Source organism: Grammomys surdaster, unplaced genomic scaffold (genome assembly GCF_004785775.1).
Source record: "Grammomys surdaster isolate TR1022 unplaced genomic scaffold, NIH_TR_1.0 190, whole genome shotgun sequence".
NCBI classification, from domain to species: Eukaryota; Metazoa; Chordata; class Mammalia; order Rodentia; family Muridae; genus Grammomys; species Grammomys surdaster.
In genome coordinates, this window is record NW_021604635.1 from 4,805,856 (window position 1) to 4,821,883 (window position 16,028).

Sequence of the window (16,028 nt, forward strand, 5' to 3'; positions counted from 1 at the left end):
TGGAATAGGTATGTCACTGTGGGCGTGGGCTTTAAGACTCTCATTCTAGCCTCGTGGAAGTCAGTCATATCCTATTTCCCTTGAGATGAAGATATAGAACTCTCAGCTCTGCCCACACCATGCCTGTTTGGATGATGCCATGCTCCCACCTTGATGATAGTGGACTGAGCCTCTGAACTTGTAAGCAGCCCCAATTAAATGTTGTTCTTATAAGAGTTGCCTTAGTCATGGTGTCTATTCACAGCAGTAAAAGCCTAGCTAAGACAGGTACCATCCAGGTGACCAGTGCACGTATAGCTGCAAGCTACTGTGCTGTGCACATGCTCATGGCACTACTGGCTATGTGGGGACACCAGGCTCCCAGTGGGCACCGCTCTGGGAGCCCTTACTTATATGCTAACTTCACTCTCATAAGGGTGAGCAAGGAGTTCAGGAAAGGAAGAGGCCAGGACATTGTAGACCATGTGACAGGCTAAAGGGAGAAGAGGTGTGGGAAGGTAAGTTTTGCCTGCTGGATCTTCAGGAAGACAAGACTTGGATAGAGAAAAGACAAAAGTCAAGAAGGATACACAGAGGTCCTGGTGACAACACAGAAGGGGACAGGCTGGTGGCCACATGTGTGTACAAATTCATAGTAACTTACTTTCTAGATTTTAGAGATTGTTTTGACTGACCCACAAAAACAAAATTGTATGTATTAATGATTATCTTGTAGTGTTTCATAAATTAAAATAAAAAATCTCACTGTTTCTATGAATGCGAATGGTCCTAGACTAGAAAAATCTGGGGTTAACTTTTCCGTTGTCTCTCACAAAGCTGCACCTGCAGATAGGGGCCTAGTTTAAGCAAATGTCTTGTGGGGAGTCCGCTCACACCCACTAGGTCTACTCCTTATGGTCGCCCCAGGGGTGAGATATGTCGGAGTACAAGACGACATATGGTCGGGTGGGGCTGCTCAGAGGCAGTGCGCTGGGAGCTACCAAAAAGGGAGAGACCTGACCAACACCCGGCAGAGAAATCACAGAGACCAAGGGCAAGGTGGGAAAGATGTCTAATGCCACCCAACTCCTGGAAGATGGGCTCCGATCCCAAGAAGAGGGAGCCAGTCCTTCCTCAAAGAAAAGCCTCCACTTGATCTTGCAGACTCCCTGTAGGAAGGCAGTGGCCTCTTCTGACGCACACTGTGCAGACCCAAGGAGCTTCTAGAAGTCCAATGAAATACGCAGGGCACTGGAACAGATCCTCAGACGGAAAGTGCAGCCTGGGAGTCTGAAGCCCGGGAGGTGGAGACGTGGTTCCCCGTGCAGGAGACAGGGGAGCTTTGTAACCAGCGCTTCTCCATCTCTCCATCCTCCCACGGTCCGGCATCATGCACAGGCTCCACTTTTGCACTCTGCTCGTTACAGGGCTGACACAGGTAAGTCCTTGTTTCACATTCAGACTCCAGCTGTCTATCTTCAGGCCCAAAGTAAAACGACAAGGTATGGGGGAAACATACGGGTAATTATTTAAGGAGAAATGCGGAGCCATTTTCCCTTCCAGAAAGTTCAGTTTTAGCTCGGGGGTTTCATGAGAGATGCTCGACATTTCCCCCTTTGAGGTGTACACTTCTAGCAGTGTGTGAACAGTCCACTAGTGTTCCTTTATATCTATTTACAGAGTCCGCCTCAGCTCTCGGATGGGTAGCACTGCCGGCCACAGCCGTAAACATGATCCCTTCGTGAGAGGTTACAGGCGTGGGCTCATCTGTGCAAAGAGCCCCAGGCGAAAAAAAAAAACGGGTTTGGCAATGATTTTTTTTTTCCAGCTAAGCCAATCCTTGTTTGAAAGGAACGCTTGGGAAGGAACATTTAATTTTAAAAATTTACTATTTATCTTTTCTCAAGCCTTGGGTCTCTCACTTTTTATGAGTGAATCTGTCTGTGGAAGCTCTAAATAAGTCTGAGGGCAGAGCACACGAAGTTTAATTTAAAACGAGCAATTCATCGCCTTAGTGTGTTTGAATGAGAAGACTAAAGCAGAGTTACTTGCTGGTTTATTTACACGGTGAAGGTCATTGCTGGCTTGGAGGCCAGAGCTCTGACCTCTTCCGGTGACATTGAAAACACGGAAAGGTATGTAGTTGGAGCTGAGCGTGGCCTGGGCTGCAGAGGTATTTTACACAAAAAGGGAAGTTGCTATACTGTCTAGGGGTGTGAGGTTTCAAAAGGTTCCTAAGGAGGATCTCAGTGATGAGGTTCTTCCTGCTGTCACAGCTGGGGTACACCTCTTCACTAGCTGTGCACCCAGCTCTCTCCTGTTCTATGCTCTAAGGAGAGGCAGGTGGTTACTGTCAACTGAGGGTTAGGACAAGATCTTAAACAGCAAATATTCCAGCACAGAGAGCGGTGTACAGAATACAAAACAAGTACAAACACAAAAAGATATTGTACTTAGATGCGAAAATATCATTTTATGTTTAATTTTGCCTTAATGATGTGTGGTTTTTTTTTTTTTTTTTTTGGTTTTGGAGGTTTTGTAGGTTTTGTTTTGCTTTGTTTTGGTCACGGTGATAAAATACCCGGAAAAAAAACTGAAGGAAGGGAAGGTTTATCTTGGCTTTCGGTTTCAGAGGTTTCAGTTCATGGTTGTTGGCTGGACATTTCGGCCTCTGATGAGATACAACATAGCAGCAGAAGCATGGGATAGAGGATGCAACTTCACAAACAGAGAAAAGCCAGAAGAAAAGGCTGTTATTAACTATAAAGAGCCAAGGGGGTGCCATTCAGCCCGTGCCAAGGTATGCCCCTGAGAAATAACACCATGCAGCAGATCTGGTATAAAGGGAGTTTATGGGGGAAGGGAGAGGAGTGAGGACGGAATAGAGGAGTGAGTGGGGAAGGAATAGAGGCAGCAAGCGAACCATGATGGGGGTGGAGGGGCAGATGGGGGGGAGAAAGGAGCTCTGAGGGTAAGAAGGAGGAGAGAGAGTCTGGAGAACAGAGAGCTGGGTGGTGGGCAGTCCTTTTATACACAGCCTGCCCTGGGTGACAGGGGCAGGTGATGGTGGCAGGTGACGTAAACTGATGTTAGGTTCCTGAGAGAAGCCTAGTAGAATCACCCGTAAGCTAACAGGCAGGAGACAAGATGTAATGATACAGCCCCAATGACGCACTTCGGTAAGGTACCACCTTCCAGCTGTCCGTTCAACTGAGAGTCCAGGAATGTGTGAATGCATCCGTCAGGTCAGCATACTCACGGCAGTCTCTCCCCACAGTGCACTTGGGAGCAGTGCAGACCAGGCTGGTGTGTGTACATATGGCACAAGTGTGCGCACACATGCGTGTACTCATGTCTGTGTCTGTATGGCGGTCAGTATAGAGCATTGAGCACCGGCCTCTAACTCTCCACCTTGTTTTCTGAGTCAGGCTTTCTCACTGAAACTGGACCTTGCAGTTTCATTTAGACTGGAAGCCTGCAAGCCTGGAGGATTGATTCCTCTGTTTCCAGACCAACCTTTCCTGGGGTACACTTCCAAATATAACCAAGGGTTTGATGACACTGCCGGTATATTGAATATCCACTAGATGCTAAACACTATGCCAGACATTTGGTCCATATCGTAATCACCTTAACTGTTAAACAACTGTACCAAGTGTGTATTAAACTCATTTCACAGAAGACGGATACTCAAAGAACAAATAACAGGAAATGAGTTAAGATTGCAGAGCTGTCCCAAAGCTCAGCTGTGTTTCTAGAACATTCTCTTCATTCTGTGATCTCAAGACATTGTCTTTAAAAGAAAATATCTGAAAAGAAAAATATGTAAACTTCCTTATGTTATCAATGTATTTTCTTTCCCCTGTGAATCTTATTTTGTGTATGTTTATATTACAATCTATTACAATTTCCTTGGTAATTTTTGTGAGGTAAGTCTGCTAGCAAAAAAAAAAATCTGTTTCTATCTGGAAATTTTTATTCCTTCATTAAAACATCTCTATGCATATGCCATTTGGCTGTCACCTCTCACAGAACTGGTCGAGACAGTTCTGTCTGAGCTTACGTGGATCAGGTGGCCCACGAGCTTCTGGACCTCTCCTGTTTCCACCTCCCATCTGGTATATTGGGGTATGGATGCGTGCTCTGCAGGATGTGTGGGTACATGGGTTCTGAACTCCTGTCCTCACATTTGCAGTAAAGCCTACCCATGGAGCTGTCTCCTTGGCCCTATTTGCTTTTATTTATGTTAGGCTCACTGGACACAGAATTCTAGGTTAACAGCTTGGCCACTGGCACGACTTTCTCGTATTCATGGACTTCCCCCAGTGTTACCCTTTAATTTCTGAGATGGTCTAAAGATATTTCAAGACTGGAAAAAGAAACATTTCCAGGTAGACAGTTTGGAGAGCGGACGTTGCATGAGAGTCTATTAGTCAGTTTTGCATTGCTAAGGACAACATATCTGACAGAAACATTGGCTCATGGTTTCCATAGGGCTCTAACCTTCATAGTGGGGCAAATTCAGGTGGGGTACATCCAGAACATGATGGCAGAGGCTGCTCACATTGCAGTGGACCAAGAAGCAGGCAGGGATAAAGGGACAAATATACCCATACTCCCTCGTGCCGTATTTTATCCAGCCAGATACCTCCCCCCCACACTCCAAAATTTTTTAGAACCTCCCAAAATAGCACCACAAGCCAAGGACCAAGTTTTCAAAACAGCCCATGGTTGATATTTCCAGTTCAAACCGGGAGCAACAGGGAAGAGAATGCGGCACCGTGTCACATAAACAGTAGGGCATGGTGGAATATGGAGGGGCAGCCATGGCCAGGGCAGGCAGGACTTGAAGGTCCCATGCTCCCAAGTTTGCATGGTAAGCCACAGACAGTGGGGACCACTGGGGGTAATACAATCAGATACACCAATATTTAGTAACTTCGAAACGGGAAAGAGCAGACCAGAGACCATGAGAGAGAGGCGCTTAGATGACTCCAAGTTTTCTGACTTCAAATACTGTCTAGGTACAGGCCGAGTTATGGACCCTGGTTTTTCCTGGAGGACATTTGGGTAGTCAGCTATGTGGGCCCACAGGTCAGTGGTGACGGCTCTGCTGGGAGTTCAGTTTTGCAGGTGCATAGCATGGGAGAAAACAGAAGACGAGGCGGTGAACAAGACTGCCAGGTGGTAGTCTGCAGAACCGCACAATGCAACAAAGTTACAAAGCTCACGGGTCCAGGGTGCCACCCAGTGGAGGCTAACCGGCTGGGAGGTCTGGGGTGATGGCTCCGAGGGATGAAACGAAGGGAAAGGATTTTATACTGAAGCCCAAGGGAGGGACTCATGCCCCGTGAGCCTGGAGTGACAGGAACTGACTTAAAAAGTCACCGTGAGTGCTGAGTAAAGATAACTGTATAGGAAGCTTTTCTAATCATCCAGGAAAAACTAATAGTGGGTTGGACCACGGTAGGAGAAGGGCAGGAGGCCAGGCAGGGGTGGTGGTAATGTTAGTATTCTGTCTAAACTCCACCTCCACAGTTACCTGGCAACAGCAGGTAGGCCTGCCCACTATAAAAGGGGCTGTCTGCCCCCTCTCACTCTCTTGATCTCTTGATCCCTCTCCTGCAGGTTCTCTCTGCCCCTTGCCCCTCCCCCCTTCCCTTCCCCGTCTCTCTACGTGGTCATGGCCAGCCTCCTCCTCTTCTCTCAACTCTCCTCCCTCTTCTCTCTGCTATTCCTCCCGTCTCTCTCCCCACCCTTCGCCCTAAATACCCCCCCCCCACTCCCCTCGTGGAACTGTCTGGTCTGCTGTTGTTTGTCCCAAGCTGCCCACCATAATCTTTCAGGTGGTGTGTCTTAAAGGTGTGACTGACAAAATGTATCAATGAGATTGGATGTTAAAGTGTGAGTCCAGCATGACCCAATGCATAAAGTCTGTTGGGAAAAATACATTGCTCAAGTAGGAGGAAAAAAGACTGGAGGAGAACAGAGAGTGATCCATCTGGGTGGAGAAGTTTTAGTGAGTTCAGAGGAGCCAGCTGGTTGGGAGATAACGAGAGGGAATGGAGAGATCTTAACCAAGAGGCTTTAGTGCAAACATCAGGAGGATGAAAGCCATGCAGCACAGGAGACCCAGGGGCAGTTTGGAGGTGTTGAGCCTAAGGATCCAAACCAGTGGGCGTGTTCCCCCAGAAATACTCAGGGACAGCAGATTCGATGTAGTAACAAGGTATATTGATGATGATACCAGTATACTGGGGCTCTCCTACTTGCAGGTAAGAGGGCCCTGAGTCACAGCTAAAAGCAGCTTTATATACCATTTTTACAGAGTTCACAAGGACAGTTAATTACTTCTTAAACAATAACCATAAAAGATTTCAAACAGCCATTCCCAGGCCTGGCTTCTGTTTCCATGCCCGGTTTCTAAGTAACTCAAATTTGCACTTTATCTTTTACCACAAAGAGGGTTAGCTTAAGTGGCTTCTGTTTATCCAGGTGTACTTGTGTTAAGAGCTCATCTCCCTGATAAACTCTTATCTTGGGTCTCTCTTCCTGGAATGTCTGTTTGAGTCTTTGGAATGTGCTCCTCCTGGGATGTTCCTCGGGGGCATCTAATATTTGAGTGTAAACTGAAACTAAGACTTAGGGATTTTTAATTTTAAGTTTAAGCTGAGACTTGAAATTATATTCTTACCGAGGGTGGGGGGGGGTGGGGGGTGGGGAGAATGATGAATTGGAAATCAACTGAAGGTGGGAGTAGCCATGTCAAATACTTAACAGACTGTAGCCCACCTGTTTGGCACATATCTCCTCCAGACCCATGAGTAGTCTCAGGATCCTCTTCTAACGTCACCTTTATCACCAAATGAAGCTCTGCTGCAGGGCACAGGGCAGTGTGCCACCGGACACGACCCCTGGAGGATGGCCTGGAGCAGCGCTGGAAGTGTATCAGCGTGAAGAGGTCTGCCACTGGCCCTGCAGGTGCCCCCCTCAGAAGCCCACTTGTCCTCCTGGGGTGAGCTTGGTGAGAGATGGCTGTGGGTGCTGCAAAATCTGTGCCAAGCAACCCGGAGACATCTGTACGGAAGCCGAGATCTGTGACCCACACAAAGGCCTGTACTGTGACTACTCGGGGGACAAGCCTAGGTACGAGACAGGCGTGTGTGCATGTAAGTGTCTTCGGGGCTCATTGGAAAAGGCTGAATTGAGACACATTTCTCCTCCTATAACTGTTAATTCAGAGTAGAGAATTCAGTTTGGCTAAATACAAGATGGATTTAGGTTTTGTGTACCTGTGGGATGGCTCAGTTTTACTGGATGACATATGAAGTCCATAGATACATATTTGAAAGCCTATTACTTTTTATTGTATTAAAGTAAAATGCTCAGCTGAGTTTTTGTTTCATCTTTCTTCTTCTTCTTCTTCTTCTTCTCCTTCTCCTTCTCCTTCTCCTCCTCCTCCTCCTCCTCCTCCTCCTCCTCCTCCTCCTCCTCCTCCTCCTCCTCCTCCTCCTCCTCCTCCTCTTCCTTCTTTTTTTTTTTGAGGCAAGGTCTCCCTACTTGACCCTGGTTGTCCTGAAACTTGCTATATAGACCGAGCTGCCTTAGAATTCATAGAGATCCACCTGTCTCTGCCTTGAGTGCTGGATTTAAAGGCGTGTGCCACCAAGCCTGTCTCAGGTAACTGCTTTTCATACAGAATATAGAAAAGATTGTCTATAGGGTCTGGCTTTAAAATGGCAGCTTTTGTTAATACTGTTTGAAATAAATCCAAATTCAGCCGCTCCTGTAAGGAGAAAGGAATCTTCTTTTAAAATGTATGATGTAAAACATGAGGACGTAGACATGAGGACGTAGACATGAAGACATAGACATGGTATTCACTTTCTGCTTTGTTCCTTATCTGATTAACCACCGGGTCCTCATACTCATCACCGAACATTTGCAAAGCAAAACCTGACTCTGGGCTCTGTGGGTCTCAGTTCATGTCTGAGTCAGACCATCTAAAACAACAGCATGCTGACGACAATCCAGAATGACAAATCATTTAGGATACATAACATTTCTGACAAAAGCCAGACGTCTAGTCACCACACGAAAGTTCAAGTGGGAATGCAGGACCTCAAACTATTGGCCAGAGAGACCTAGACCTAGACCACAGTTTGATCTGTAGCTGGTGCCTCATCAGAAGACAGCTCCACCGTTTGCAGAGACTCTGCCTGCTGCACAGAGGCAGAACAGGGTAGAGACCACGTAGCCTACAATGACTAAGCTATTCAGATTTGTATAGAGAATTTGCTGATCTCTGACCAAGAACACTGGTTGTACATCTGTTCTAAAGTCTTAGAAATCACTGAGGACCGGAGCTTCGGCTAACGTGAGCTTCTTGTCAATTGATAGTCAATGGATTTGTAATTTAAAAGTTCATTTAAATATAACACATCTACGAGCTGATAGGAATGATACATTTTCTTTAAAAATAATATTTTCCTTAAAAAGACCATTACTTATAGCAAAGAAAATTTTAGTGAAGGGGATACCTTTTTACACTATTGAAAATTTCCCTAACGTCTGGCTCAACAGGTGAGTAGATCCATTTGCTTCTTCTTCAAGCTGTTGTTTTTGTGGTTGAAATCTGAGGAAAGCGGCTCCACACAGATACACAATTAGAAGAGGGTGGGCCGTGTCACCATGCTTTGCAGGCCCTCACACCCACACTTCTCATATATCCAAGTGTGACAAGAGGTAGCTCCTTAGAAATTACCTGCATCTGAGACTAATCAATGAACTTTAATTCTACTGTAAGTTAAATTCTGTCTCACAGGTAATTCTAGTACTGACGGGTGGAGGTGGGATTGGGAGTTCGAGGCCAGCCTGGGCTACCTGGGGAAACCTTGTTTTTTTATTTTAACATTTTTTTATTTTTATGTATATGGTTGTTCAGCTTACATGTATGCCTTTGCACCACACATGCAACTGGTCTCTCTCAGCAGTCAAAAGAGGGTACTTGATCCTCTGACACTGGAGTTGCCATGTGGGTTCTGCAAATGGAACCGAGGGGAAGACCCTATCTTACAAAACAAATACAAAGTCACCTGGAGTTGGTGCATGGTTTTGTCTCTGTGTGTTTGGAAAGTATCGGTTTCCCATTGTGTGGCTATTCGAGTGTTATCTCACTATGTATTTTAAACCACCACTCTCAGCAGAAAGTTAATACATCTGATAGAAGTCGTAGCAGTGGAGTTTTCTATTCTAGTCTATACAAAATTCTATTACTCAGAAGTGTGAGTTCCATCACTGGCAACAAACACTTTGAGCTGTTTTCTTAGAAGTGACTATTGGACAAGCTTCTGTTCATTTTCAAGAAAATCCCTCCACAGTACCCAAGTCTGAACACCCATGGTTGATCTGAGAGCTACTTAAGAAATGTCCCGACTGAAAACTTGACTCCTGGTCTTCTAACAGTAGTATTGTCTAAGACCACTATTGTACTTTTGCATACTGAATACTTGATTTACTTTGTCATATGAAATATTAAACATAAATGGGTAGGGTTTAATAAAGTTGGCATACTTTACTGTGCCTGTTAACACTGTTGAGGCAGCTTTATTATTCTGATAAGTGCAGGAAAGGCAGAGCACAGCTGCTGTCTGTGCCGCCCAAGTCATGCTAAGGCATCAGTTTCAGCCATGGCTAACTGTCCCACTGATGATGTCACTCACCAGTGACGATGCCTATCACATCACAGTGTCTTGACTTTTCAGATTCTTTAAAAATACTCCAGCCATTCCCGAGGGGTTGGTGGGACACAGTGAAATTGCTGGTCCTGAAGGGAAGACCAGCCCTTGGAGGATTTCCATGACTCCTCCTGTTTTCAGTTACCTTGCAGTACTGCAGGTAAACTCTGGTTTCTCCAGTCTGCCTATGGATGCTGTCTGGCTTGTATTAGTGTATCTGAGTAGAATTATCTCATTAGGTATCAACACTTATTTATAACTATTTCACTGCAAGCTTAGGACTCCTCCTTCTCCTCTACTTCCTCTTCCTCCTCTTCTTTGCTTTTTCAAGAAGGATTTCTTGTATAGCTTTGGATGTCTTAGAACTCAACCTGTAGACTTGGCTGGCCTTGACCTTGAGATCTGCAGACCTCCGGAATGCTGAAACTAAGGTGTGTGTGGCCACCACACGACAAACCTTTCCATAGATGTTTCCCGGGAGGAGATTCTAAAAGAGGCTTAAGGAATTAAGAACTATATTCATAAGAGACAGTTACACTGGAGTAGGTCTATCTAACCAAACTATATATATTATATAGTTTTCTTTTTTGACAATCTGTTTTTTCCTTTTTAGATCTCATGGCAGTTGGATGTGAGTTCAACAGGGTCCATTATCAGAATGGCCAAGTGTTTCAGCCCCACCCACTGTTCAGCTGCCTCTGTGTGAGTGGGGCCATTGGGTGCACACCCCGCTTCATCCCCAAGCTGGCTGGCAACAACTGTTCTGCAGCTAAAGGGGGAAGGAAGACTGATCCACCAAAGTGCGGCCGGAGAATCCTGCAGCATGGGCGCTCAGCAAGCTACAAAACAATGCCAGGTGCTCCTCTGCAGGGCTGTTCCCCAGGATCACCTCCTGGATGTCCTCCTGTGCTTCTTTCTCGTTCCTTTATGCTCCACAGGCAATAAGAACTTACTGGCTAGAGATTTATAGTCAGTTAGCATTGAAGTGTTTGCCTCAGGCAGGTATATTCCGAGTATCTGAAAAGAAAACTTTACATTTTGGTGTTGAGAATAAAATACTCTGATTTTAAAAACTTACTAGATCAGGGAACTTCTAAAATCTCACACCTCTGCGTATTCTCACTCCCTTAGGAAAACTGAACAAATACTGTTCACAAGCACCTTTTAAAAAGAAAAAAAAAACCCTGTCATTTGTAATCTATTATGAGCAAGAAGTTTGACCAGTTCTTGTGTTTCCAAAGTTTTTAATATGGTACCAGGAGAAATGGAAAGTTGAGTTATAAAACTTTTTTTGGGAGTAACACATTTTTGAGGTTTAAAATATCATTTTCAAAGCTGTGGGAACAGCTACAGCATTCTCAACACTTTAAGTCTATGTATGTAGTCAAGAAAGCAAATAAGACTGCTATTATTTATCTTGAGCACCTAGATGCAGGTGTAAATGATGTTTTAACTCACTCAACAGAGAATTTTCCAGACAGGAGTCCCTCTAGGCTTACTTCATTATGTTCTTAACCAGTAAAAATTATAAGAGAAATGGGTTTTAGATATTTAAAAATATGAAAGAATAAATCCTCAGGGATTCTGCTTATGTCAGTTAATTAAAAAAAAATTACCAGATTGTTTACATGGTCTTTCAGCTAACAGAATGCCATTAGTAATGTTCCTAAGAACCCTGAAACAGTAAACTACAAAAAACCAGAGCCAACCTCCTAACTTTGGTATTTGAGACTAAGGCCTCAGTGTTTCAAAGGGTATGTTCAGTCTACCAAGACTCTCCATTGCTGACCTGTAAACCTGCATTCCTGACCACACAGAAACCTGGCCTTCACATCAACGAAAGCATATGCCTTTAGAATGTTCCTGTGATAATATGATCTACCATGGGATCTAGCTTCTGCTGGGTCAGTACAAAGCCGGCAGTGGTGTAATCCCTCCTTGCTTTTCTCAGTGCTCACAAACAGAAAGCTTTTGTTTTATTTTTTTGTAAAGATTTATTTATTATATTTGAATACACTGTAGCTGTCTTCAGACACACCAGAAGAGGGCATCAGATCTCATTACAGATGGTTGTGAGCCACCATGTGGTTGCTGGGATTTGAACTCAGGACCTCTGGAAGTGCAGTCAGTGCTCTTAACCACTGAGCCATCTCTCCAGCCCAAGCTTTTGTTTTATTAATCCCATAATTCCTTTGTCTTTAAATGAATGTTGAACAAGTTCCTGACCCACAGGCCTTGCTTTTACTGTGAGCAGGGTCACTAGTCATACAATAATCTAAGCTACCTTTACTTATTGTGGATGTGTGCTAGGCTTGTAATATGCTTCCTGCATTGAGGTCTTTAACCATTGTCTACCGTGCATGTATCTTTGTTTCTGCTTCCTGTTGCTCAGCTATGTGCACAAGCAAGGTGTCATGGTTACACTGAAGGAAGCATCACGCTGCCCCTGTCAACAGGCAGCACACATTTCAATGTGACTGATATTTTCTTAAATCTGTGCTTTGTTAACTTTCTCAACTCACCGCCTTACTCCTAAAATGTCAAGTTCAGGATGTACATTAAAGCAATGCTGTTTACTAATTTGAGCCAAGGGTCTGGTCCACTGGAGTACAACAGTCCCGTAATGGATTTTCACAGAGATGGAACATTATCTGTCTTCTTTCTGGTTTCTTCTGAGCAGCAGGCAGAGGGTGCAGGGAGGGGTGTCCAGTTCCCCACTCACGGCTCATGCGCAGTTGCTTCCCTGAGTATCTCACAGGTGATTTTAAGTGGCGAGTGTAGAGAATACTGGGGGCCTGACAGGGGATGTGACAAGCTAGATGAAACAGAAATTGCAATGACTTGGTTTATAAACTTTAATTCAGTTACAGTTTCTTAAGATGGGCCAGTGAGTCTTGCCACGCAAGGCTGCTGACCTGAATTTAAGCCCCACATAATGGGGGGGGGGGGGCAGAGAGAACTGACCACAGCTGTCCTGACCTGCAATCCACCCTGATGCCCGTGTGCCTCATCTTAAAGTTTTCTAAGACTGTATTTAAAGAGGTGGAAGAGAGCTGAGTTTATCGTGTCATCCTTAAATAGGATTTTATTTCAGATTTGACGAATCATGAATTGTAAGTACTAAGATCATACTGCTTACATCAAGGCATGGTGATGCACGCATGTTCTCCTGACGTGTGGAAGGCAGAAGGGTCACGAGTTAGAGGGCAGAGTGAGCTACACGGCAACACTATGTCTCGAGGAAAGAAAGCCCGCACAATTCTGATTAATGTCCTGAATTCCCTAATCTTACCAAATACTTATGTATTTGCTAAATGAACATCATCCACACAACAGACAGACACTGATCGGAACACGAGGCCCGATACTCTGAGGATGGGCGAGGCAGAATGATACAAACAGGTAAAGCCTTGACCCTCTAGGAAACTGCATGGGCACACCTGACTGGAAGGTAATTCAGGTAGCTGGAAGGGAATGGGGACTTAAAAGTGTAAGCTTTTACCCTTTCACGCAAAAAGCCTTAGAACTTTTAAATACCGACTTAATGCTTAAAACCCGAGTCCAGGTAAGCACATATCCGCATACGTATGCACTTCCTCCACTTATTTTAGCTTATAGGAATCTCCCACTTACTTGGAAGAAAAAATGTCTTGTGCAAGCAACAAAGTGGACCCCCTGCTCCAGAACGTGCGGGATGGGGATCTCTAACCGCGTAACCAACGACAACGGCAACTGTGAAATGAGAACGGAGAAGAGGCTGTGCTACCTCCAGCCCTGCGGCAGGAACACATCAAAGGCAGTGAAGGTAAAGTGTGAGCAGACCTCACTGAATTATGACTCAGTGGTAAGGAGTTAATGTGCACATGTTCTGGAGGGAGGGCTATGCTGGGATCTCATCAAACAAAACCACCTGACCGTGACACTCAAAGTCAAGTTATCTCAGAGGGTGACAGGTATTAATCTAGCTCAACTCTGCAGGGAAAGCTTCACCTTGAGAGACATTAAACACTCTAGGTGTCCGTCCTGTCAGTGCAGGTCTTGAACACCCAGCCTCTTGTACCCTCCGTGCATACTGTTCCTTCAGAGTAGACCTTTCTTGGTTCTTTTTCCTTGCTCACATTAATTACAGAAGTGTAACCAAAATAGTGAACATAAAATTCCAGCTGTTACACCATAGCTATGAAAACGGAAGTTCTGATCATAGACAGACAGACATACATACATACGACTTAGTTACATACGACTAGTTGTCTTGGAGGACCACACCAAAATGCTCTGTGCGTTATAGAGTAAGCTTGCCAAAGGACCATGCTATCCTAAAACTGGCATAAAACTGTAGAGATGGCCCTATTCTTAATTGAGGCAAGAGAATTATCTTTTTTTCTTTTTTCTTTTTTTTTTTTGGAGGCAGAGTCTCTTTCTATAACCCTGGCTGAACTGGAACTCACTACGTAGACCAGACTGGCCTTGAATTCAGAGACACAGCCCTTTGCCTCTGCGTCCAGATTAGTAAACAGTACCTCAATTTGTTACCTCAATGCATTTCTTTAACGTACATTCTGAACTTGGCATGTTGGGAGTCAGGTGGTGAGTTGAGTCCACAGTGAACAAAGCACAGCTGTGAGAAAATGTCAGTCTCTTTGAAACACGTGCTGCCTGATGACAGGGACAGCGTGATGCCTCCTCAGCGTAACCATGACACCGTGCTTGTGCACACAGCACATCGTTCACCTATTCACCACCACCCCAAACTGTGGGACGCGTAGTAAGGGAGCTGCTAAGTCTTAGGTAAATAAATACTTAATAAGGCATAGCTCTTGAAATGAAACAAAACAAGACATTTTCGTTTATTGTAGAACTGAATGAAGGACAGAACAAGAAACATGAGAATCTGATAGTATGACAGAGTGGGAAGGTGACGGCATTTCATAAAGAGGACCATAGGGACAGAAAGAGCTGTGACCAAAATGTCTGGATTATATAGGGAAGAGCCTCTGAGGGAGAGAAGCCCAGTCCCTGGGCTGGAGAGTTCAGGGTAGAGGGCGGGGTGTGCCAGCCATGCCCTGTAACAGGCAGGGACTGAGGGATGCTGGGAGAACCTGGAGGCCAGGTCCGCTGTGATGTTTAGCAGGTACCTCAGCAGCTCGTCTCAGCTCTGAAACTCAACATTATTAGTGCCTGAGAAATAACTATATCTAATATCTGTCATAAGGCACTCTGAAAAATTATTAAATTACTGTAATTAAACCTAAAGAATAACCTTTTAACTTTGTTCCTTTTCAGATCCCTAGAGGAGAAACATGTCAACCCACTTTCCAACTCCCCAAAGCTGAAAAATTTGTTTTTTCTGGATGCTCAAGTACTCAGAGTTACAGACCCACTTTCTGTGGAGTCTGCCTGGACAAGAGATGCTGTGTCCCCAACAAGTCTAAAATGATTACTGTTAGGTTCGACTGCCACAGTGAAGGGTCGTTTGAGTGGCAGATGCTGTGGGTCACATCTTGTGTGTGTCAGAGGGACTGCAGAGAACCAGGAGATATATTTTCTGAGCTCAGGATTCTATAGAGCCAAACAGGGAGGAAAGGTTAAGGCTAAGTCAATCATGTCATAATGAAAACCCTGGAGTGGATACACAAGGGCGAAAAGCTTACTTAAGGTATTTAAAACACAGAGAGTGACTATTCTTTGCTTGCTATATTTGTGACAATAGAATTTTCTAAAGCATATACTAATAAAACAAAAATGAATGCTTGAAAAATTTTACATAGAACTCATTTCTCGAGTATAGCCTATAATTATATAATGCACAGATAAATGGCTCCAGGTAAGGATTCCATACATAATGAAAAATATCGTGCCTTTGATCCCAGGACATGGGAGGCAGAGGCAGCCAGATCTCTGTGAGTTTGAGGTCAACCTGGTCTACAAAGTGGGTTCCAGGACAGCCATGGCTACAGAGAAACCCTGTCTCAAAAAGCATTTTACGTAGCTATAAAAAGACACAATTTAAAATTTTATTTTGTACTTGGCAATAGAGTCTATCAGATCCTATCACATAATTAGTAGAGGAGCAGCAAGAGTCTTAGAAATAAGTGAGATTGTATTATAAATGCGTCTATAATCATCACCACCCTGTTCTGTAGTCAGTTGAGAGTCTTCTAGGAAGGAGAAAATAGAATGCCTGTGATACTGTCAATAACTGTAATACTGCAGTTTTTATACCAAACACTGTAATACAAAGTCTAAACTTCTAAGACAAAAATAAACACAGAACAATCACTCAGGAAGAAAAGAAACAGAAAATAGTAGTAA

General features: G+C 44.5%; 1 protein-coding gene and 1 long non-coding RNA gene across 2 annotated transcripts; one reads left to right on the forward strand and one right to left on the reverse strand.

Moving 5' to 3' along the window:
• The first annotated feature begins 1,208 nt into the window (after positions 1-1,208).
• Positions 1,209-15,479, forward strand: Ccn6 (cellular communication network factor 6). The gene is made up of 5 exons (XM_028769040.1): positions 1,209-1,417; positions 6,851-7,148; positions 10,330-10,572; positions 13,328-13,521; positions 15,000-15,479. Exons 1-5 carry the CDS (start codon positions 1,370-1,372, stop codon positions 15,279-15,281), a joined length of 1,065 nt encoding a protein of 354 aa, XP_028624873.1. The 5' UTR covers positions 1,209-1,369; the 3' UTR covers positions 15,282-15,479.
• LOC114622627 lies at positions 12,271-14,423 on the reverse strand. Its single transcript, XR_003711648.1, has 2 exons — positions 13,350-14,423; positions 12,271-12,531 (listed from the first exon to the last, which is right to left on the reverse strand). It is a non-coding gene; the product is annotated as an uncharacterized LOC114622627 (long non-coding RNA).
• Positions 15,480-16,028: the final 549 nt, after the last annotated feature.

What these genes read in the sequence shown, in the direction of transcription:
- Ccn6 (XM_028769040.1), top strand. Translation starts at nt 1,370, where the DNA reads ATGCACAGGCTCCACTTTTGCACTCTGCTCGTTACAGGGCTGACACAG. An exon ending in CGAGACAGGCGTGTGTGCAT is followed by an intron (nt 7,149 to 10,329) that starts GTAAGTGTCTTC and finishes TTTCCTTTTTAG; the next exon opens with ATCTCATGGCAGTTGGATGT. An exon ending in AAGCTACAAAACAATGCCAG is followed by an intron (nt 10,573 to 13,327) that starts GTGCTCCTCTGC and finishes CACTTATTTTAG; the next exon opens with CTTATAGGAATCTCCCACTT.